This window comes from Castanea sativa, chromosome 3 (assembly GCF_040712315.1).
Source record: "Castanea sativa cultivar Marrone di Chiusa Pesio chromosome 3, ASM4071231v1".
NCBI lineage: Eukaryota > Viridiplantae > Streptophyta > Magnoliopsida > Fagales > Fagaceae > Castanea > Castanea sativa.
Genome location: NC_134015.1, coordinates 18,696,767 through 18,721,273, shown reverse-complemented (window position 1 = coordinate 18,721,273; position 24,507 = coordinate 18,696,767). Strand labels below are relative to the sequence as shown.

Genomic DNA, 24,507 nt, shown 5'->3' with positions numbered 1-24,507 from the left:
TAGCCACGTTATCAAATCCTGTATCTTAGATGACACTAAGGTTGCATTTGGTATTAGTTGAAAAAGACAACTTTTTTTTTACTATTTAGCTTATTTTTGCTACTATTCATGAGTCTTATTGCATTTTTTGTACTATTCATGAGTTTCACTGTATTATTTTAGCTAGCTTTTAGCTTTAAGTTTTATTTATAGTAATTTTAGCCAAATGCTTTCAATTTCAGTTAAATAAACTATTCCCAAACAGATTCTAACAACCAAAATAAAAACACCCCCTAATATAGGGATTAAAAGTAAAATTTTCCCTTTTTTAAAATGTTATTCGGCAATCTTAAGTCAATGACGTAGACAATGAAATGGACCAAAATTATTCTCTCTCTCCTCAACTGTATCTGAACTTGGACACTGTCGGACTTGCATGGACCTTGGAAAGACACAGGCTTCAATAGGAATTTCTTCGTTGGTACTATAAGCATTGGTTTACCATAAGCTGCTTCAACTCCGCATAATGCTTTCCAAGCTTTTAAAAGGGCCTTCAAATTCACATAATTATTAGCCCAGGACAAATTTATAATAGTATAATAATACCCTCCTCTCTTTTTTATTCTTTAAAGGTGGAAAAAAATGTTAAGTTGCAAACTACACCCTTAAAATTTGAAGTGTTTAGATTTTACATCATGAAGTTTAATATTTGGATTTTGCTTCCTACAATTTTGAAGTGTTTGAACTTTACACTTTGAAGTTATAAAGTTTAGATTTTACTCTCCTAAAGTTTGGGGCTGTTCATATTTTACCTCCTAAAGTTTGGATGTATTTAGATTTTACAACCTTAAGTTTAAGAATTTGGATCCTTGAAGTTCTTTTTTGTTTGTATCAACAATCCCTTTGCATATATTTTTTGTTAAGTGCCACATAAACTTGTCACGTGTGTTTAATTAATTTAATAAAATGATGTTATGTCATTTTTATTATGTCATACCAATTTTAATTATTTAATTTTTTTAGGCTAAAAAAATGATGTGACATCATTTTATTGGATAAACTAAACACATTTGACTAGTTTATGTGGAACTTAACAAAAAAATATGAATGGATGAAGGATTGCTCATGCAAACAGAATAGAACTTCAAGGAGTAAAATTCAAATTCTAAAATATTAGGGTGCAAATTCTAAACACCCTCAATTTTAACTTTAGGGCTAAGATCCAAATTTTGAAATTGCATGGTGTAAAATCCAAACATCCCCAAACTTTAAGGAGTAAAATAGAACTTTTGAAAATTTATGGTGTAAAATCCAAACACCCTCAAACTTTAGGGGTGTAGTTTGTAATTTACCCAAAAAAGAAAATGCAAGCACAAACAAATAAACGAAATGTTGAGAGGTTTACCTTGGGAGTCATCAGTTTTGCCATCTCCAACAGCACCATAACTAATCACGTTAAAATGCTTTGAGGCTTCACTCACAAGGCTATTGCCTAAACCAGTTGAAAAAATAGAAAGTACCAAGACAATGCTAAGTAGTTCCTGCATATTTAACAAAACCAACTTTTTCTCAAAAAAAAAAAAAAAAAAAAACTTTAGAATACACAATAGCGCTCACGTAACCCTTTGGAGATTTGTAGTAGAAAGGGTGGCTATTCAATGTAAAGTAAAAACCGTGGATGACTCACCATTTTGACCATATTGTACTATAAGAAAGATACAAAAAAAGAATTATGATTCAAACCCAATAGATATTTTGTAATATGCATTTTGCCTCAATCATTGTGTTGCCAAATATATCATCAAAATTCAAAACCAATATCTTTGTGAAATGTGAAACCCAATTTACTCTTGTTAAAGAAGTTATCTTTTCGTAATAGTCAATATTTAAAACCTTATCTGGATGTCAACAATCTCTTCAAATCATGAGATCAGGGGGCGGTGCTACATGTTTATCAGGGAACCCACTGACTTGAAAAAAAAAAAAAAAACTTATATATATTTTATTAATTTAAATTATCTTAATTTACAAATATTTTTGAATAGTCTAACTTAAATCATACACACTCTATCTTTCTGATCTTATTCTCATCTCATCTCCCCTCTTTATTTGATTAAAGAGTGAGTGTAGATTTATATGAGAAAACATAAGTAAACGAGTCTCCACTTGAGCCTCCAAAGATAAAGGTATATCAACCGCCATTTGATCCCTATCAAAATCTGCATTGAATACCTTACAAACTAATGGAATGCCTATATGCCTAATCTATGCAAAGTAGGTGCTCTATTCAGCAATATGGGGTGCCCTTGCATAACTTCTTGAAGTATTTTGTGAGTCATGTGAGTATCTCTCTCTATACTATAAGTTTATATTATAGAGAAATGATATGTCTACAACATTTTCACAATATTTTTACAACAAATCTTAAGTGACAGATTGTTACTGGTTGTTATTGTTGGGGGCAAAAAAGTAATCTTAGTGTTAAGTTCAAATTTGAACCAATAACAACTAACCACCTGTGATTTGTTGTAAAAATGTTGTGGACATAGCATCCCTCTTATATTATATGTGTGTCTATCTGATATTGATTGTGTGTGTTATTGTTGTTTTAATTTTATTTGTGTGATTTGTAATGTGTTTGTATAGTATAAATATAGTATAATTTTCTATAATTTAATAATTAGAAAATACAAAATTTTTGTTATATATATATATATATATATATATATATATATATATAAACCTAATTTGTGTGTTATTGGCCATTTGATCTTTCTTTGGTCTGGTGCTGGTCTATCCTAGGTGCTGACTTCTAGGTCAAATCCCTTTATTTTATTGTTGTTTTAGTTTTGTTGTGGTTGTCCTGCATTAGTTTTGGTATCAGAGCAAACATCGATCTGTTTGTAGCATCCTCGCAGTCAATCCAAAACCAGAAAAATCACAAAAAAAAAAACCATCACTGCGGTGTTTTCCACCACTATAACGTTATCTTTGTCATTTTTCTACTTAGTACTAGAAAGCTATCATATAGTTGTGTTACTGAACTGAAAACCAAATATTCAAGCCAACCAGAAACCTCCAATCCAAAACCCACAATCAAGTCTCCAAATCCCTTGCAACCACAAAGACAAAGAAAGAAGAGAGATAAGAGCTCATCGTTGTTGTCACACCACACCACCGTCAACAAATTCCCACAGTTAGATCTGGTCAAATTCTTTGCACACCACCACCATCCCTTTCTAGATGTTGCACCGACATTGCCCTCACTTGCCCAGTGCTACCGCCACCGACGCAATCCCACCAGCAGCCTTATAAGGTAATCGTAACCAAGCTTTTTTTGTTTTAAAAACCAAGCGCATTTACCTCTCAAAATTCTACCTGACCCATTAACTACTTGAACACAATTTTACCTAGCCCAAATAAAGACCCCAACACAGCCCATTATAAACTTAGCTCAATCCAATAGCCTAGCACCCAATAAAAAAAAAGTCATCCTATTGCAAAATCCACAGCCCAATCCACGTTGATGCATTGGTTTTTATATTGGTGTTCAAACAGTAAAGCTTTATTTGGTTAATGCCATGACAATCCCTTCTTTAGTGGGCCGTACTTAGCAAGTCAAATAGGTAAAATCTTTTTGCCTAGTGAGGTATGGTAATATTAGAAGCACCTTATTTTGATGGTTGTAAAAATAGCCCAAAATATTTTGTCAACTGGATGAATGGGATGGAGCAATTCTTTGAGCAAGCGAATTTTGTAGATAACAAAAAGGTTTGGTATGCAAAGTTGAAGTTAAGAGGTGGAGCACAAATGTTTTGGGAGGATCTTCAATATTTCCACTATCTAAAGTATGAACCTACCATTAGTGTGTGGGAAGATATGAAAGAAAAGCTTTGTGATGAGTATTTGTCACCATACTTTCAAGGGATCCGGATCCTCTCCATTTCCCTTTGAAATGGAGAGTGTCCATTTCACGGACAGGATCATTTTGAAGAAAGATCACCGCTCAAAAACGTGCCACGTCATAACTTAACCCATACCACACTTAACTATGGTTAACACTTAAACTAGAGGCTCTCTCACCAAACCCATCTGAATATTTCAAACTCTCCTTCTCACTCTCTTCTCCAATGTTCGACTTTCTCTCTCTTTCTCAACCAACATCACGACCACCATCAACAAAAAAAAGCTCAACCACCTAGCCACCACTTCCACCCCAGCCACCATCAAACCCACCACCAAACAACCATCACTAAGACCCACCCAAACAACCATCACCCAATTCCAGCAAGCACCGATCCAAATTCTAGAAAGCACTGATCCAGCAACCAAACCAGCAAGAACCGAAACCCACCACCTAAATCTGACCCAAACACCACCAAACCCACTGATCATTGCACCATGGCCTTGTGGACCTGTGCCTCCGCCAGCAGACTGAAGCTTTCTTCTGTCCACTACGTGTTCTGGTAGATCTTCGATTTGGCAGTAGTTATGTTGCAGAGAGAGAAAAGAAAGAAGCAAAAGAAAAAACCCAGAAAATTTGCTATTGAAGCTGTCATCCAAACCCAGGAAAAAAAATTAAAAAGAACTTTGGCCGTTGTGTGCAAACCCAAACCTAGAAAAATTGCTAATGAAGCTGTCATCCAAACCCAGAAAAGAAAAACCCGCAATCGTTTGCTAAAAAAAAACCCAAGAACTCATTCTCATTACACTTCTAAAAAAAATAACAAATCCTGTGCAAAAAAAAACCAGGAAGAGAGAGATGTACTCTTTGAGAGCACATTTCTTTTTTTCTTTTTTTCTAATCAGTGATGTTGGATTTTCTTTGATGAAGAAAATTGGGTTTGATGTTTGGGTTTTTGATTTTCTTTGAGAGAGAAGGATCAGACAAAACAGAGATGAATGTGTGATAAATAAAGTGGGGTTGACGTGGTTTTATTTTTGACCATTGGATTTGTCATTTGACAGGTGTCTCATATCTATTTTAAAACGGGAGGTGATGAGAGGGTTCTTAACGGGGGTGAGCCGGTCCTTTTTTGTTTTCCAGTAGTTGTTGTATCCCTCTAGTTTAAGTCTTTAACCATAGTTGAGTGTGAGTTTACATTTTAATTGAGGTGGCATCATTTTGACCGTTGATGATTTTTAAACAAATCCGGACCCTCAAATGGACACTCTCCATTTCAAAGGGAAATGGAGAGGATCCGGATCCACTTTCAAGCTAAGTATCTACCACAATCTCAGTGTGGTACTTTTCAAGTTGAAGAAAATAAAATGAATTCTCATCCCATTTCATGTCCTCTAAGCACTTTTGAACAATCTACCAAGGAATTAAAGAAATTATCTAAAAAGCTCATGAAAGATGTTCAGGACATGATTGCTCAGATAAAGCAAATGAAGACTCAAACTGGTTCAATAGGGAAACCAAGGATGATAGGTTCGTAGTGGAGAAACCTCAAGTGACACCAAAGCCTAATGTTGACAAAGACGTACATGCCTCGACAAGTGTTGCTTTAACATGTGTGCAAGGAAACGAATCTATTGAAGAGCAACAAGGTGAAGAGATGGTTTCTAAAGAGAGTATTATGTTAGAGGGTGCACATGATGTGATATTGGAAGCTAATGAATCTGCTTTTGATCAGCCTTCCATGGTGCATGAAGACAAACAATTTGCTAAAGTAGAGAAAATAGATAACATAGTGCTTCCAATGGTTCAAGATAAGATTGTGTTGATTCCACACATTAATTTTGTTATTCCAGAAGAGTTTGACATGGTGAAATTTAAGGTTTTTCTTTTCTCTGTGCTCCATAAGGTGATTCCAGACTTGAAGTAAGTGTTATTTGTCGGCATTCTAATCCTTCAATGCTTTAGAACTCGAGGTCAACTTTTCTCCAACCAGAGGAGAGTGATGCTGGAGACGTAAGAAAATTATTATTTAGTATTATTTATGTTTACAAGTCAATTGTATTTTTATATTTTAGGTCCTAGTAGTTTATTAGGCTATTAGTATTTTAATTCGGAAGCAAGGTTATTTTCGTAATAAGGCAATTAAGGTTTTCTACCCAACTAGAGTTAGGGTTTAGCAATCCTTTATAAGCAACCTATTGTACTCTTTGAGGAGATAGTTGATATTTTGATGAAGGAAAAAAAAAATGGTCGTTTGATATTTCTTTGGTCTGGTGCTGACTCTAGGTCTACCCTATGTGCTGACTCCTAGTGGTTTCCCACTTGCTGCTGACTCCAAGCTAGGCCGAGCTGTTGACTCCTAGGCCATATCCCTTTATTTTATTGTTGTTTCAGTTTTACGGAGTCGAGTTATTTTCAAAGGGGGAGAGTTGATGGTGGAATCATTACATGGTTAAAGAAATGATATTCTCTTTGGAAGCCTAAGGATAAGACAAAGCCCAAGAATAAGTGTCCATGGTAGTTAATTAAGTTTTAATATTTTAATTTGGTTATTCTTAAGTCAAGGGTATTTTAGTAATTTTACAATTGTTAGGTATGGGCCATAGTTACAGGCCATAGGTTTTATTAATGAGTTTTATTTAATTATGAGTTTTTATGTATGGGCTTTGGTTTAATTTATTAGGGTTAAATAGTAGTCCTTGTACAATTAGGAATCCTAATACTACTAGTACAAGTAAGAGTCTTTATATATATAGGGTGCTCAATGTATTGAAGGAGTAGAATGATTTGATTAATCAAATTGAGCGTTTTGAGCAATAGGCACGTTGGCCTTTGTTGTTTGTTTCTCTTTTCTCTCTTTTCTTTATTTTCTCTTCTTTCTTTCTAGGGTTATTGTTCACGGTACCATTCACACAGCCCCTAAACAGCCTTAACTTTTTTCTAATGCTTCTTCTTTCCTACCCTAAATCCACCCCAACTAAAAGTAGACAAATCTCTAATTTGCCATGCATCAATTTATATATATAGGTAAATTACAAGTTTGGTCCTTAAGCTTTATACTAAATGTCAATTTAGTCTTTAACGTTTCAAATGTATTAATTTAGTCTCTAACTTTTTGGTATTGTGTCAAAATAGTCCCTACCGTTATGTGATGGATGAAAAAATATTGACGTAGTTAATGGTTAAAATAAAAAAATTATTTTATGCCACATCATATGACCCACGTGGAATAAACAATAATTAAAAAGAAAAAAGCCAGTTTAGAAAAAAATTGCATCTCAAAATCCCAAACATCCACAAGAGCTTCATACTACTGCCACCAAGGATTCCGATTTCCAAATTCTATATTTTTGCAAAATCGAATAAGAACCCAAAAATTATATATCCAAGATAATCACAATCAAACTAATATCCCAAGCAAAACAAAAGGAAAACGATATTTATAGCAAAATAATTTTTTACTGACACCAACAATTGACACATGATGAGCCACTCTCCCCTAGTCTAGCAAAATAAAAAACCAGCTAAACATGCCAAGGAATTTCATCATATAAACATATTAATTTAGACCCTAAATTATTTAACTGAATCCTAAAGAGTAGTCTTGCAATTTCCAAAAATTTCATTGCATAGCCACCTAAAGAAACCAATACCTAAATCATTAACACATTGAAAATTTAAGATAAATAGATGCCCAATTAATCTTTGAAGCGTGCTTTTGCAACAAATAATTATTCGAAGTAGCAATATCCCACTTTGGCTCATTGGCTTGTACCTTTGTGTCCACCGGGGAATGAAGAGGTTGGTACTCACTGAAGCTATTCAGGGTATTTGAGATTTTTACTTTTGAGATCCAATTTTATCATAAACTGTTTTTTTTAATAGTTTTTTAAATTTTATTTTATGTGGCATTACACGTGTCATTTGATGTGGCATAAAATAATTATTTTATTTAGGCCATTAGTCACGTTAATTTTTCATCTATCACTTAATGGTAGAGACTATTTTAACAAAATACTAAAAGGTTAGGGATTAGATTGACACATTCAAAATGTTAGGAACTATTGACATTCAGTGTAAAGGTTAGGGACCAAACTTGTAATTTATCATATATGTGTGTGTGTGTTTGCGCATGCGCATATATTGTTATCATGTTATAATAACTTTTAATTTGAAAATTAATGATTCAAGCAAAAAAATAGAAAAGTTAGTGATTGTTCAAGAATTTAATTGGTTAAGTAGATACTTATTTTCTCCAAAAAAAAGAAAGAAGAAGAAGTAGATACTTGATGTATTATTTTTGTATGGGTGGGTATAGCTGTGTGGGTTAATAATTAATACAATGGATTGAGTTTTGTCATTTAGTTTAAAATATTTTTATAAAAACAATATCAAGTAGATAATGACAGTTATATAAAAAAATATCAAGTCCACATTGACAATACACAATGACAATTAACAAAAAAAAAAAAAGATAATGACAACTGATAATGAACTATCATGTAACAATTTCAAAATATGAAAACTCGTAAAGAAAATTATGAAACTCAATGTATATTTGCATGTGTTTATTTATTTTTGTCGATAACTTGATATATTCCAATTATGTTTTATTAAATTATATTAAATTTACGTTTCTTAGTTACTCCTTAAAAAAAATTCTTGGAGCCGTTGTTAGGAACCCCTATAAGCATAGAGATAATAATTATTGCAATGTTGCATTTAGTAAGTTAGATGGTTGTTTAGTTACAATTCCAAGCATGCTCATCACATGTAAAATAAGTTAGAATTATTAATTCACATGAGAATAATAGAACCAATAAAATAAAGTCATGTAGACAATAAAATAGTTTATGGTTCTATAAATATATAATTGTAATCACATTCGTTTCATTGATTAATACTACAATTTTTTTCCTCAGTGTATTTTCTCTCAATTTCTTAATCTTTCTAATGGAGGGTGACTACCTCAAATCTAGTCAAAATCTTATACAATTCCCACTCATTTCAATATATACACTCCTCATCCATTCCCTTCGAAACTAGTTAGTTGGTTCCTAACACTGCCATTCCATGAGATGAAATTTCCAAAACACAAAGAACTTATAAATGCTCATAAAGGAAAAACAATACTAAAGCACACTCTATCATATAAGTGCATAGTTTAAATTCTACATTGTATTCTCAATCACATTACTAGGCGAAAATGGGCTTTTGCCCATTTCGTTCAAAAAAATTAGCGTGTTGCCTCATTTCCTAAACTAATTAGAGAAATGCTCCTCTTTTGAACCTTAATTTTTTCAAAATAGAGTCAAGCCCTATAGTGGCGTTTTAAGGAGCTTATAGTGACGTTTTGGAACTCGAGCTCCATGAAATCGAGTTATAGGTAAAAAAAAAACTTGCATGGAACTCGAGTTCATGGAGCTCGAGTTCCAAAACGCCACTATAGGGCTCCAGTATTTTTTTTTTTGAAACTCGATTTTGAGAAAATCGTGTTTCAAAAGAGAGACATTTTCCTAATTAGTTTGGGAAAGGGAACAACATGCTAATTTTTTTTGCATGAAATGGGCAAAAGCACATTTTCGCCCACATTACTACATATTGTCTCATCAACTATTCAAATAATTAATAACAGTTTCTCATGAGGATACACAGCCACTAATCAAGCTCAAACTTGGTGCAATGATATGTATCTCCCTCAACATCATTTGTAGCCCATGACACGAAACATTTTCCCCCTTATAATCAAAAGCATAATCCAATATAAATACATCCTAAAATAGATGACAAGAAAGCTTTCTATATAACTTTATCATCCAAGTAAAACTTTAACCGTTGTATTTTCCAAAAATACCATAGCCAAGAAGGATTGTCATTGCCAAAGTTCCCTATCAGCAACAAAATAACAAATTTTTCATCTCTATCTTGCCGCCACTTTCCGCAAGTGCATGCATGAATTTCCCTCCATCTTATGTGACTATCAACAGCGACATGCAATATAGTTGCTACAAGGCACCTTATTTTGGCTACAAGTATGCATGACACACAAGGTCGTCACTAAGAGGTCCCTATCTTGATGACAATGGTTGTTGCTGATGGAAATCTATCTTATTTTAGCGACGAATGTATCGTCTCTAATATCTTCCTGCAACTTCTCACTGGTGAAAAAAAATTCACTCCCTCGTATTAACAACAACTTATAATCGACGACATTATTAATAAAAATATTTTTTGGGGGCCTTTAGCAAGGATCATGAATTTTTGTCATTTAATGCATACTTGGTCACAAGCGACTCAAATATTTTGGTGACAAACGACCAAAATTTTTGTAGTGACTGTAGTTTTACACAAAATGCAGTTATTGTAGTTTATAAAGGAAATGTGCCAAAATCAAGGTAGTGAATCTCGTACCGTACCGGCCGGTATGACCGGTAATTTTCGTACCGGCACCTACTCCGGTACAGAAATGCCTCTGTTTCGTGCCGGATTAAATACCGGGTTGATCCGGTCATACCGGAGCAAATACCGGATTCCGGCCGATAAATGCATACCGGACCGAAACAAAAAAGAGTTAACTATCAGATCTAAAACTAAAAGTCGCTCTCCCTCCTCTCAATAACTTACTAGATTAGCGCCGATCACGTTGCCTACGCAGTAAACATGCTTCTTTGTCACCCTCACCTTGTTGATCCATCTCTCTTCTTCGTCATCGTCTTTTTCTTATTCATTTGCTCTGCTCCTCTGGTTTATTTTCTTCTTTATTTTTGTTTTACATGGGTCTTAATTTAAGTGCTGGTTGCTGTGTGAGTGTGTGACTGGCAGACTCACTGACCCCTCACGTGATGGGTAATTATTTTTGAATTGAAGTGAATAGTTAAAAAGCTTTCTTGGAACTATAAGAAATTGTACAAATAGTCAAACATTACTCCAATAGCTGTCAGCCACTCTTGTTCTATGGGAAATTGTTTATCATTCAATATCAATGCTGTGCTCTGAAATTTTTATTGGGTAGTCAAATAAAATATTGGGCTTGGATAGAGGTTTAAAATAGCTTGGACATGGGCTAGTAGCATAAACAAAATAAATAGGAATTTAAGTTTTAATTAAATATATTAAGTTATGTTTTAAGATAATAAGTTCTAATTATTTATATAAATTCATATATATATAAATTGCGGTAAATCCGAAACGGTACACCGATATTGACCGGTATCCGAAATATATCGTACCGCTGGCCAAACCGGTACAGTCTCCGGTACGGTATTGACTTCCTTGGCCAAAATACTAGATGGCAATTGATTTAAGGTCAAATTGATACTAAATTGTCTTCTCAAAAAAATTGATACTACTTTGAACCATGCATTAAAATATATTACATTTTGCACATCTTTTTAGTTACCACACTGAAGAAAATTGAGTCAGCTTCTTTTATGCTAAACCAATTGCTCCACTTGTAAATCACACTACAAAGCAACATTTACAACCAAAGAAATACTTAACCGTGTGTTTGGATGAAGAAATTGTTGAATACATACATACATACATACATACATATATATATATATATATATATATTATGAGATTTACGTTCTCAATATTTAATGTCTCTTAAATCACAAATTTTCATTGCTAGGACATAACACTTTGTTTTTTTGTTTTGTTTTGTTTTGTTTTTTTTTTTTTGTTGATACCAAACGCTCTAGTATTGTAAACTTTAATGCTTTATTTTTTTTTAATATTTATTTATTTCCATATTACTCTCAATAAACAAAAGTTGCTCTAAGTTGGTGAGCGCGCCTTCGGGCAACGGTAAACGAGTGTTAGCAAACCACTGATTTTCATGGCACTTATTGTCGAGGATTCACTTTTGGGCTAACTGCAAGCGCAAACACAAACGCGCATGGGAGGCCAACTTCTGCCTTGCCAAACTCTAGTTCAAGGAACAACAATGCGTGACACCCAGATTAACGTGCCTTGGCCAAATGGCTTTCGGCTTCCCAAAGAAAAATCTCAAGCCATAGCAAAATCTTCAAAGCTTGTTGCATCAAGTCAAAGGACTTTTGAGGGTGGGACCAAACATTGAACTTAGATCTCCTTCTCTTATGTGTCATCTAAAATTATGACATCAAAGCTAGACTTGGTTTCATGTGGGCACATTTTAATTGGATCATATAGAGAAATTATAGGTTTAGTTGTCATTTAACAGCCACATCACTGAAGGGAATTAACGAAATTGTGACACTAAATGCTATGTCAAACGATGAGGACTAAAATAAGAAAATTGATTGACATGTCTTTTGGACCTGGATTTAAGTTAATTGGGAGAGTCACTTCCCATTCAACATTAGAGATGATGATGGCCATCTTCAAATCCCAAACTCTACTATTGTAAGGAAATTATACATGATTTGTCTAAGCAATAGAAAGGTTTTTTTGAAATTCAACGATCCATTACCAGGCTGTCCCTTTCTTTAGTAATTGAGAAAATACTACTTTTCTAGTTTCTAGGCCAGGGATGGATCTTTGTATGTATGAGATACTGCCCAATGCATTTCATTTTAATTTTTTCTTTTGTTGAACTAAATTACTAATTAATGACTCAAGTGGACTAAATAGCTTCCAAACTAGTCCACGCACGAAAGAGAAAAAAAATGGAAATTTACTTCAACCATATGAAAGAATTCAACATTTGGTGAATCTCTTTTGTTAAAAAAGAGAATTGTTACATCCATAATATTTTCAGAATAAAATTACAAGTGGTAAATTGTTACTTGTTATTGGTAATAGATGAACTGTTACATCCACAATACTTGCAAAATAGAATTACAAGTGTTAAATTATTACTCGTTATTGGTAATAGATGAATTGCTACATTCATAACACTTTCAAAATAAAATTATAGGTGGTAAACTATTATTCATTGTTATTGGTGAAGAAAAAATAAGTAATTTTAGTAATGGGTTTGAATTAGACATCCTCATTTTAATAGGCGAGTCGGGATTTGACTCATGATCTCTTACTCTAATATCAATATTAAATTACCAATTGTCCTAAAAAGTTAAGCCGATAGGAAATAGTAAATTTAATAATTTAACCATATAATTCTAACATTAATTCACCATTGGAGGGGGAAATAGGTTTATGTTTTTTTTTTTTTTTTCTTATGTATTCATCAACAATGATCATAATGGAAAAAAATGACAGAACGATTCTGATCTAGGATTTTAGAACAACATGAGTAAGCATGAGAGACAAGGCAGACTTGTTGTAGCATATCTTCATATCTTCGATGGAGATCATTGCTAGAGGCAATTATCTTACTCTCGATTATCACATTCATCAACGGTTAAGCAGGGCACTTCCGGTATGGTGCATTCGCTATTTCCCTCGGCGTTTTCGCAACTGGCGACGACTGATTTTTCAGGGTCAGATGATGTTATGTTGATGTGCTTCATTGTAATGTTAGTGCACATTATTTCATCACAGTTGAAAGTAATCGCATCCAAACCAACACAAGTTCCTTCAATACCTATATATGTCACATTGCTCACTTGTACTGACGATGTCTACCTCATCATTGCAAAATAAAAATTGAATGACTGGTAAAATTGTTTGATTGAATAAAATTTTGAGACATAAGTTGTATCTTCTAATAGGACTTTAAGAAAAAATTCAATTACCTCACTGTCGCAATCGTGTTTACCATTGCAGTAAAACTGATCTATAATTATTGGGTTTTTGACATCCACGAGTGTGATTTGCTCAAAGAAAATATTTCTTGCATAACCCGAACCCCCCTAAGAAAATATAGAGATTATTTAAAGGGGGGAAAAAAGAAAAAGAAAGCCATTGAAATATTGAATAGGTTAATTTTAATTGAAAGCCTTTTACTCTTTATAATGTCTAAGCACTTTACCTGCCATGTCTTGATCCTTGCTCCATTCAAAGTTCCATTAAAGCTACAATTGTTCACATATACCTCTTCTACTGTGGCATATGGTCCATTTGCTCCCAGGCTTCCCACGCTATATGAGCCATGAGGTTCACATCAATAAGTATTAATTTGTAGTATATCTTCAATGGTAAAAAATGTTTGAGTTGATCTCCAAAGTGTTTTCCTTTTCTTCTGTGGCATGGATATTTAATATTTTTCATTGGGTGTTTTCATAAGATGAAATTTTTTTAATTGTAGATTTTCATTTTTTTTTTCTTTTTGTTATTCTAAATACTCTAGTATTTTTTGGTATTGTGCCATAATGTGCCCAAGTAAATGAATTGTACTACAAAATGTGGATTTCAACAAACCTTATACCATGACCAGGTCCACAAACAATTCGAGTGATGTTGATACTAGTCGTTTTATCATTGACGGCAATACAATCATCTCCTATAAGCATTGCAAAGCAAATGCATATATGAAAGGCATAAAACACAATTAGGAGTACATGAATTTTTCATTTTAATCGAGGTTTTAGGAAATGTGGTAAGAATCTAATACAAAAACCAAAAAGAAGTTCATTTATATTCGAATAAGAATTTCATAACTAAAATCATTAAAAAAAATCATGGTTATACATGCTATATTATATGTTTTACTAGATGTCGATTTAATAACAAATAAACTAATTAATGTAATCTTACTACAATCTCGTATGATATTTTCAAATATAAAATAATATTAATTCAGTACTTTTCTATGCAATTTCATGTAAAGCAACAAATTGAAAATGTACTATTTAATATCAAATTATTATAATTTAAAGTACTTATATTTTTTATTTATGTTTAATATGATCAACAAAACTTGGAATTTAAAACTATTTTTTGTATGAATAATAAAGAATTTTTTTTTACGCGCATTATATTAATTCTTAAATATAAATCCTTTATTTTGTAAATGATTTGAGTTATGAATGGTAACAATTAAGATAGGTAAATATAGCAAAAAAAAAAAGTATATACGTAAGGTAGAATTCTCTCAATATAATAATGAAAATGAAGATAATGTGAAAAGGTGTATTAATGATAAATAAATAAAATTACCAGTTCCAATATAACTATCGTGGATGCTAACATTGGTTGAAGAAGAAATATCAACTCCATCAGTGTTAGGACTAGATTCGGGAGCAGATATGTTTAGATAAGAGAGAGTTGCATTATCACAAAAAATTATACTAATATGGTTTCTTGGACTATCAAGATGAGTAAGTCCACTGTGCTGAAGATTACTGCAATTATAAAAACGTAGTGCCTGCAATTTTATAACTCAATTAGTTAGATAATTAATGAAATTAAAAGTTGAACAGCATCAGTAACTTTTTTTTTTCTTAATTTTCAAATGTTATATATATATATATATATATAACATTTGAAAAAAAAAAAAAAACAATTCCTCCAACCATAATCATTAATTAAGAGACACACACTCCCTCTCATTCAAGTACATGACAAATTATGTAGCTTTAAAGCCTCCTAGAGTCCTAGTACATTATTTACTACCATAATCAACATTTTGTGCACATCAGTTTCCCCAATATTTTATTTATGAAAATAATCATAATTTCTTCGAGTTGAAAAGTTTTCAATGTCGGAGTCTTACCGTGGGTTTATAGCAGTGTGGCCGATACCGTACCGGTACCGGCCGTACCGGCCGGTACGTACCGTACCGGTCAGTGCACCGGTACCGGTACACTTCTATATTGTACCGGAAAAAATACCGGCCGTACCGGCCGCGTACCGGCCATACCGGCCAATTTCGGGTAATACCGGCCGGTACCGGGCGTACCGGCCGGTACAGAGAAAAGCTTTTTTTTTTTTTTTTTTTTTTTTAGTTTTGTAATTTTTGAATTTTTGTAAAGGCATAATGGTAACTTATTTACATTAACTTCTTAGTATTTTTTTTTTCTTAGTATGCAATGAACAACTAAGCTTTCTATTTTTTATATTGTGTTTTTTTTTCTTTTATTTGATACTAAAGTCTAAAACTATGAATAATTTATTCTGAATTGAGGTAATGTTTTATAATAAACTTTTATATTTACTATAATATAAGTAAAATATTATATTTTTATAAACATAGTTCTAGAGATTTTGGTATGTGTGTGTGTGTGTGTGTGTGTGTATATATATATATAAAATAGCGGTAAACCCGAAACGGTACACCGGTATTGACCGGTATCCGAAATATATCGTACCGGTGGCCAAACCGGTACAGCCTCCGGTACGGTATTGACTTCCTTGGTTTATAGCAGTTTGCATTCCCCTGTCAAAAAAGAGTTTAATTTCTAATTTATTTTTTGAGCTTTCAAGAAAATCCTAAAAAAAAAAGTATATAATATGTCTGCACAATCTGATACTTCTCAGTATACATAATAGGTCAAAAGAGGTTCTTAAATATTCCATTATTTTTCATACCAAGAAAAGTATAATAAAGATAAAAAACGAAATCAATATATCCCAATCTCAAAGAACTAAAAATTCCCTTTTCCATCCACTTTAATGCCTTAATTGGCTAGTAAATGGAAATTATTGTGGATCTAGGAGAAAGAACGTTTAATTCTCATGCATATATGTGTTAAACAATAATAATTATACGAAGATCTTATAGATTAGTGGCATTACTTAATTTTTCCAATAAAGTGAACTAAGGTCAATTCATAGTCCCATCCCCACTTATTGTGAGGAAAATACATAATCAGAAAATTTTGGACCATCGTTTGATGAGTGATCTTCAAGGAGTCAATTGAAAATGATATTGAGACAAAAAGTCATCAATATCCTGTATTAATTATATATACCTAGACCGATCCAGCCGATTAGACTAAAAATTCAATGACCTAGCACTTAGACCAATTTGGGTGTTTAAATAGATCATTTCTGCATATGATCCAGTTAAATTTAGCAGGTTTGTGGCGACTCGAGCAGGATAGGTTTATATAAACTGGTTGGGTTTGTGAAATTTGTAAAACTACATCTATAGATCAACTTTGTTGACTTCTTTACAGTTTAATGTGTTATAATTTGGTAATTTAAAAAAGAAAAAACCTAAATATTTTTTTTTAGATGCACTTATCAAAAGACTCCCATTTTATCAAAAGACTACAATTTTATTGTGAGACCTTGATTTCAAAATATAATTTCTGGTTTAATTTGGGCATATGCCTATTTTTTTAATTTACATATTTATATTATTATTTTTCAAACTTATTTATATATTATTTATTCTATAAAAATTTTTATTTAACCCTGCCGTTCGACTTGTAACCCACTGGTTGAACAAATGACCTATTTTATAAACTGGGTTAATGTCGGGACCAGGTTTAATAACTATATATGTGTGTGTTAACATAGAAAGAATTCCATACTTGAACACTGAAATTGTTCCACCAAATTGAACCACTGCCGTTGATCTCTCCTGTACCGTTGACAATGAGATTACTCACATTCCAGAAGCCTAACCAGGTATTTGCATAACAGTTTGTCCATCCTTCTGTGGTATTGGGTGCTAAAATTGTCCCCAAAACCTGTCCTCCACAAAAACTAATTAATTAGAAGTGTATTAATCACGTAGACAAAGAAATCAAAGCAAAATTCTGTCTCACAACTGTACCTGAACTTGGACACTGTCGGAATTGCATGGACCTTCGAAAGCCACTGGCTTTAATAGGAATTTCTTCTCCATTGGTACTATAAGCATTGGAATGTCAGAAGCTGCTTCAACTTCACATAAAGCTTTCCAAGCTTTTAAAAAGGCCTTCAGATTCACATAATTATTAGTCCATAGCAATCAAATATGATACCCTCATCCTATTAATTTTATTCTTTAAATGCGCAAGAAAAAAAAATATAAACAAAAACAAATAAATGAAATGTTGAGATATTAATTTATATACTTCGGAGTCATCAGTTTCTCCATCTCCTATAGCACCATAACAAGTCACATCTCCAACTGCACCTTCACAAGTCTCGTTAAAACCCTCTGATGCTTCATTCACAAGGCCATGGCCTAGTCCAGTTGAAAAAACTGAAAGTACCAAAACAATGCTAAGTAGTTCCTGCATAAACGTACATATAACAAAAAAACTTTTAGAATACAGACTAATCCATTAGCAACCTCACAGAAAGTGCAAGAATCGACCTACATTGTTGTCTAAAATAGAGTGTAGTAGTTAACGGTAGCTATTTTTAAGGTATAAAATCATGCATGAATTACCATTTTGAACATGCTACAGTACTATATGAAAGACATAGAGGAAAACATTTTTATGACTCACATCGTATTTTCCATTTTCTTTATATAATAGGGAAAATTATTAGATACTCTCGGAATACCATAAATACGTACTTCTTCCTCTCACATGAATGGTGGGTCCCACCATGAATTTAATTAGTGGGATCTACCATTCATGTAAGAGGAGGGAGTACGCATTTATGGTACTCTGGGAGTACACAATAATTTCTCTTATAATAGATATTCTGAAAAATACATCTTCCTCAATCACTTTCTTGCCAAATATATCATCAAAACCAATCTCTGTTATGTATGTGTCAAATATGGGAGTCTTAAATAATATGTTCTTGTTGACTTTATAGAACGAGAGTGTAATGAATGCCAAATACAATAAATATTTTACATTAATTAATTGAGATTTGAACTTTAGATATCTCTATTGAAAACACCAAAATGTACTAATTGATCAGACACAAAGCTTTTAACTAAGGAAATATGGATACTTCATTTGGGGTATTGTACCCATATTGGACACTTAACACTCTACGGACACTTCTGCATGCATGTCCTAGCTATGTCATTTTTTAAACATTAAAAAAACAAATATTAGACACAGCTAGGACACAAGAACCCTAGCCCTTGCCCCCCTAACCCTACACCCCACAGACACTTATATCTGTAGAGTGACCATTGTACCAAGATGGTGTAGTAGTAATAAATATCTTTATTCTTGATTTGTATTTTAATATCTGAACATCATTTAATAGCAATGAATGTGCTTTATTTTCCATTATTACTCTTAATTTGATTAAAAAAATGATTAATAATATATAGAAATAAAATATTCATTATTTCTCTTAAATTGATATAGGATAAATAAATGCTTAACCATATATAGGATAAATAAATAAAAATATATTTAATAATTAATTAATATACATATACCCACCGTACCCATGTCCTACTTTTCAAAAATTGTTCTGTCGCCACATCATATCCATACACATATCCTACACCTCACAAACACTTATACTTGTAGAATGACTATTGTAGCAATGGAGTGCAGTAGTAATAAATATCTTTATTCTTGATTTGTATTCTAATATATGAACATCCTTTAATAGCAATGAATGTGCTTTATTATCCATTATTACTCTTAATTTGATAAAAAAATGATTAATAATATATAGAAATAAAATATTCATTATTTCTCTTAAATTGATATAGGATAAATAAATGCTTAACCAGATATAAAAATATAAATAAAAATATATTTAATAATTAATTAATATACATATACCTTCCGTACCCATGTCCTACTTTTCAAAAATTGTTGTGTCGCCATATCATATCCATACCCATAGCCGTGTCTATATACATGCAAGTGCTTCCTAGCTCTTAACTAATCGGTTATGATTTTATTGGCACTTGTGGATGAATTTTGGATCAACAATAACCAAACCAGATCAATTATGGAATTCATGCATCCATTTGTTAGAGCAGTTTTTTGTTGCCAATAAAAATTTGGGAAACCGAGACCGAGACTCAACATGGGCTTAGAATATGGTCCAAAGGCTATCGATAAAATGTGAAAGGCACATTTTTAGTTCAAGGTCCGGTTTGCACCCAACAAAAATTATAATAAGGCCCCAAGAATATCTCTTGCAAAGATATTCCAGCAGTGAAACAAGAGAAATGTCTAGCAGTTAGTTATTTGACAAAGCAATAAATGTGTTTACATCAGAAAAATCATGTATTTCATTCATTATTATTAAGTTAACATGAGGTAAGAACTCCATATATAGTTACAAATACATTATAAGTTCAAAAAAAAAAAAAACACTATAGCCTTCAATGGAAAAGTAATAAACAATTATTAAAGGCTCCATAATTACAAGTAAAATAATAAAAATTTGGATGGAATAAAGGGCGAAAAAGAGTATCCAACTAGTGTAGCAAATGCTTAAACAAGATTTATATGTGCCATGTCATGCCCATAATGATGAATATATGTTTTTTTTTTTTTGAGAAGAATGAATATATGTATATATTAAATGGTGGAAGTGATGTTATGGAAAGGTATGAGTGAATATATGGAAGTATGGAAGAGAGGTGGAGTATATTTAGCTACTTTTAGTTATAGTGTAAAAGGAGCTATTTATGGTGTTGGGATTTTATGAGGAAATGAAAGGGAGCATTTGTGGGTAGGTGTACATGGACATTTATGAACTAAAAGCTAATTTTTGAACTAAAAGGCTTACTTATGAGCTGAAAATGGCATGATTGGTGAGGAATTTTATGAGAAGATGGTGTCTTGAAGAGTTGGTGGAGAGTTCCTTTTATAATGAACTTTAAGGGAGTAATTAGCAAAATCAAAGAGGATTAGTTTTGATTAGTAAGGGAATATCATTATATCTATCCTAGGATTTGAATAAAAATGGTGTGATTCGCTTTTAAAGTTTTTTTCTTCTTAGTAAATGGGATAAGGACATGGGTTAAGGCTAGAGATCTTGTTAGCTATAACTAGGATCAGAGCTCCAAAGTCTAGTTATGTTACCCTATTAAGACCATTACAAGAAACTCTATTGGACAGCTCCTTATACTCCCCAAACCACTTCTCCTAAATTTCCCCTTTTTACATTCATGGGCTTCATTCATGAATTAATTAAAATACATTTTTAGTAGGAAAAAGTAGATTAGTTGAAGCTCAAGTGGCATGGTGTGAGGACCGGGTGTCCTAAGGAACAGTATGAGTTCCAAGCGGTACATCCCTCTTCAAAGCCATGCCATCCTCACCCTCGTGTTTCCTAAAAGCCTTTGCCGAATGATTTGTTCAAAATCAACATTGATGGAGCCATCTTCACATCCATGAATAAATTCGGGATTGTGGTGGTTATAAGAAATAACCAAGGTTTGGTGATTGCATCTCTCTCGAAACAACTCCCACAAGCTTACTATCTCGAGAAAATTGAAGCCTTAGCTACTGCTCAAGCACTCCAATTTGCTTCAGAAATCGAAAACAATCAAGCTGTCTAGTAGGGAGACTCTCAGGTGATAATGAGAGCTTTGATAATATTATTATTGTTGTTGTTGTTATTATTTCAATTGATTCAGTTTTATTTATTTGAAATCTCATATATATATATATTTATGAAAAAGATCTAATTATTCAAATTATAGAAATATTCAAAAATTGCAAGATTATAATAAACATGTAAATAGTAAAACATAGAGCTAAAAATATTGGTTTTGATGTTTTCAATGCAAGTATAAAATTTCTATCAAGTTTAATAATATTTTTACAATTATAATACAGAAAAAATTTAATATTTGTTTAATAAGTTTAACTAGAAAAGTGTATTTTTAAAATATTTTGTTGAGTACAGTAAACAGGAAATTTTCAAATGAAGGGAAAATACATACACACTTGCAAATATATGGTATTGTAGACATTTTATTAAATTATTTTATATTACCGTATTTTATTACTATATAAAGCATAACTAAGTATTGTACCTAAGTTTTGCTCTTTTTATTTTGTCCTCTCAAAAAACAAACTTTTAACTCCACCAAGGCTCACATATGTGTACATAAGTGATCATAAAGGGAGCAAAAAAGAGTTAAAAGATCATGATCCTAGATTTAAAACTAATTAACATGGATTTTGAGACACATGGCACAATATTATTGGCTCAGTGCAGCTTCATCTTCAATGGAGATAATAATTGGTAGGAGCAAATATGTTCCTTTTTTTATTATCACAATATCATTGATGTTGTTACTGCTTAGGCAAGGCACTTCAGGTGTGGTGCAGCTAGACTGTCCCTTGACATTTTTGCAAGTGACCGAAACGTTACCTCCATTGGACGATCTTATGTTGATGTGGTCCATTATAATGTTAGTGCACACTTCTTGGTCACAATTGAAAATAATCCCTTGCTGATTACCGCTTGTTCCTTTGATATCCAGGTATGTCACATCGCTCACTTGTACTGCTGATGAATGCCTCATTATACAAAAATAAAAACAAAATGACTATTAAAATTTGTTTTGCTTGAATATAGATTTTAAATTGTATGGACTTTGAAAGTAAAAGTAGAGTGAGATAATAAGCTTGGAAAGTGTTCGGGAAAAACCCCCACACACTAAGATCAATCCCTACTAAGTACTAATACCTTTGTAAGGTTGAGATAACGGTTATGGTCTATAAGTTCTTCTGTTTTTGCAGGCTCTGAACCGATAAGTAAGGTGCTCTATTATGGTAACGTCCAAGTAGAAAAATTATTTAGCCGCTCTTTCTCCTAACCTTTTATTTATTTAAAAAAACAAAGGCCAAATATAATTGCATTACCTTTCCTGTGCAGCCTTGGCCACCATCGCAGTAAAACTGGTCAATAATGATGGGGTTGGAGGTTTGCTCAAGTTGGATATGCTGAAAGTAGATATACCTTGCATAACCCGAACCCCCCTAAGAAACACATGGAGATCATTTAGTAATTGTTTCACTAACTTTTTTTTTTATACAATTGTTTCACTAACTATTTAAAACATAATTAAGTACATTATTATTATTAACGATGGAAGAAATTATGAAAGGTTATAAGAATGAATGCTCAGAATTACCAGTTGCAATGTCACTGTCATGGATGTTAATATTGGTTGAGGAAGAAATATCAATTCCATCAGTGTTTGGACTTGATGCAGGAGCGGATATGTGCAGATAAGAGAGAGATGCACCATTGCAAGCGATTAGACTAATATGGTTTCTTGGACTATTAAGATGAGTCAATCCACTTAGCTGAAGGTTATTGCAATAATTAAACTGTAATGCCTGTCATTTTATAACACAAATTATTAGATAATTAAAATCTGATTTTACTTTTAAAATTCTCTCAAAAAAATATTTTAAAAATTTTCTCAAGTTTTGTCATAATTATTACAGTACATTTTTCTTTTTATAAATAGTTTTTCTAATGTTTGCAATAAAATTAAGGAGTCCAAAAAATTTCTCCAACTTCTAAAATGCTTTTTGAAGGAAGAAATAAATTACTTTTTTTCTTTTTCATAAAATAATTCTATTATTATCCTTTAAAAGTAAACTTTCAGCCCACCATGTCAAGGAAAGAATTTTATATATCCTTCCTTTTTTTTTTCAAATTTAAAAAGTTCAAACTAAAGGCAAATTTGTAATCCTGAAAAAAAAATTAAATGAATTACAAACATTTAAGAGCAGGATTTCCCACAAAATATATTTTTGTAAACTTCAGATATATCTTGTTTCTTAGGTTCAAGATCAACTTATATCTAAGGTAACTCTTGCTTAATATTACATCAATTAATAATTTTTAATTAATTAGATTAATTTTTTTTTTTAAGTCTCACTATCAAATTTCATGTTTCCTCCATCTTAACATGCACATTAAATTTCTTTTCAATAAGATATTTTATATTTAATTCATAAACTTATTTTCTTATTCAGTTTTAAAGTTCATAAAACTTAAAAAATATTCCTAAAAAAACCTTAAAATTTTAAAATATTTTTTAGATGAGACAATTAATAGTTGATGATCTTAATATTTTGCAAGTATGTAGGATATAAAAAAACAATGTAATTCATTGGTAAAATTGTTAAAAAAATGTGTCTAACAAAAATTTATAGAGTGATATAATATTAATAAAAATTACACAAAAAATAACTTGAGTATTCCAGATTTATAATAATCACCAATCATTAAATTAGAAGTACGTTTTCAATATACAGTTGTCTTGCCGTGGGTTTGTTGCAGCTTGACATATCCTGTAAAAAAAAAAAAAAATTTTAAAAATTTAAAAAAGTTAAATTTCTAATTTAAATTTTTTGAGCTTTTATATGCACAACCCAAAAAATGTATAATGCCTGTGTACTAAGTCAGAAACAAACACGTACATTTCTTTGTAAATTCGTGTGTTTATGAATATAAATACATTATCGACAACATCCCCTCCATGTTAACACTCATTTTATGCAAAAAGCAGGTTCAACATAATCTTACAAGAGAAAGAAAAAAAGAAGAAGGAAAATCAAAATAATTATGGATGAAAAAAAATTATGTTCCTTTATTTGTTTAACAAATAACCTGAATTCTTCATGATGAATTATTTAACTAATAATCAAACTCAACATTGATTCTTCAATTATTTAGCACATAATAACCCAAAGATGTGAGATAAATGGATTGTTAGATGATGAAGAGATTTATTGGGGGCAGCATTCCAAGGTGCATTGGCTTAGGGAGGGAGACAGAAACACGAAATTTTTTCATGCCAGAGCGTCTGAAAGAAGGAAGCAAAAACACAATTTCTGGGATTTGGGACAAGTATGGGAGGTGGTGTGAGGACAGTAGTAGTATCGCCA

General features: G+C 32.1%; 1 protein-coding gene across 1 annotated transcript; it reads right to left on the bottom strand.

Annotated features, from left to right (window-relative positions):
* Window positions 1–13,200: 13,200 nt before the first annotated feature.
* LOC142628628 (putative polygalacturonase At3g15720) lies at window positions 13,201–22,757 on the bottom strand. Its single transcript, XM_075802683.1, has 10 exons — window positions 22,737–22,757; window positions 22,465–22,581; window positions 17,776–17,937; window positions 17,493–17,636; window positions 17,248–17,406; window positions 14,927–15,134; window positions 14,189–14,270; window positions 13,800–13,908; window positions 13,564–13,680; window positions 13,201–13,449 (listed from the first exon to the last, which is right to left on the bottom strand). Exons 1-10 carry the CDS (start codon window positions 22,755–22,757, stop codon window positions 13,201–13,203), a joined length of 1,368 nt encoding a protein of 455 aa, XP_075658798.1.
* Window positions 22,758–24,507: the final 1,750 nt, after the last annotated feature.

Excerpts from the sequence above, each read along its gene's own strand:
- LOC142628628 (XM_075802683.1), bottom strand. The coding sequence starts at position 22,757 with ATGACAGTGACATTGCAACTG. Across the intron at positions 22,582-22,736 it reads TGACAGTGACATTGCAACTG|GGGGGTTCGGGTTATGCAAG; the intron begins GTAATTCTGAGC and ends TGTGTTTCTTAG. Across the intron at positions 17,637-17,775 it reads GAGAAACTGATGACTCCGAA|GCCTTTTTAAAAGCTTGGAA; the intron begins GTATATAAATTA and ends GTGAATCTGAAG.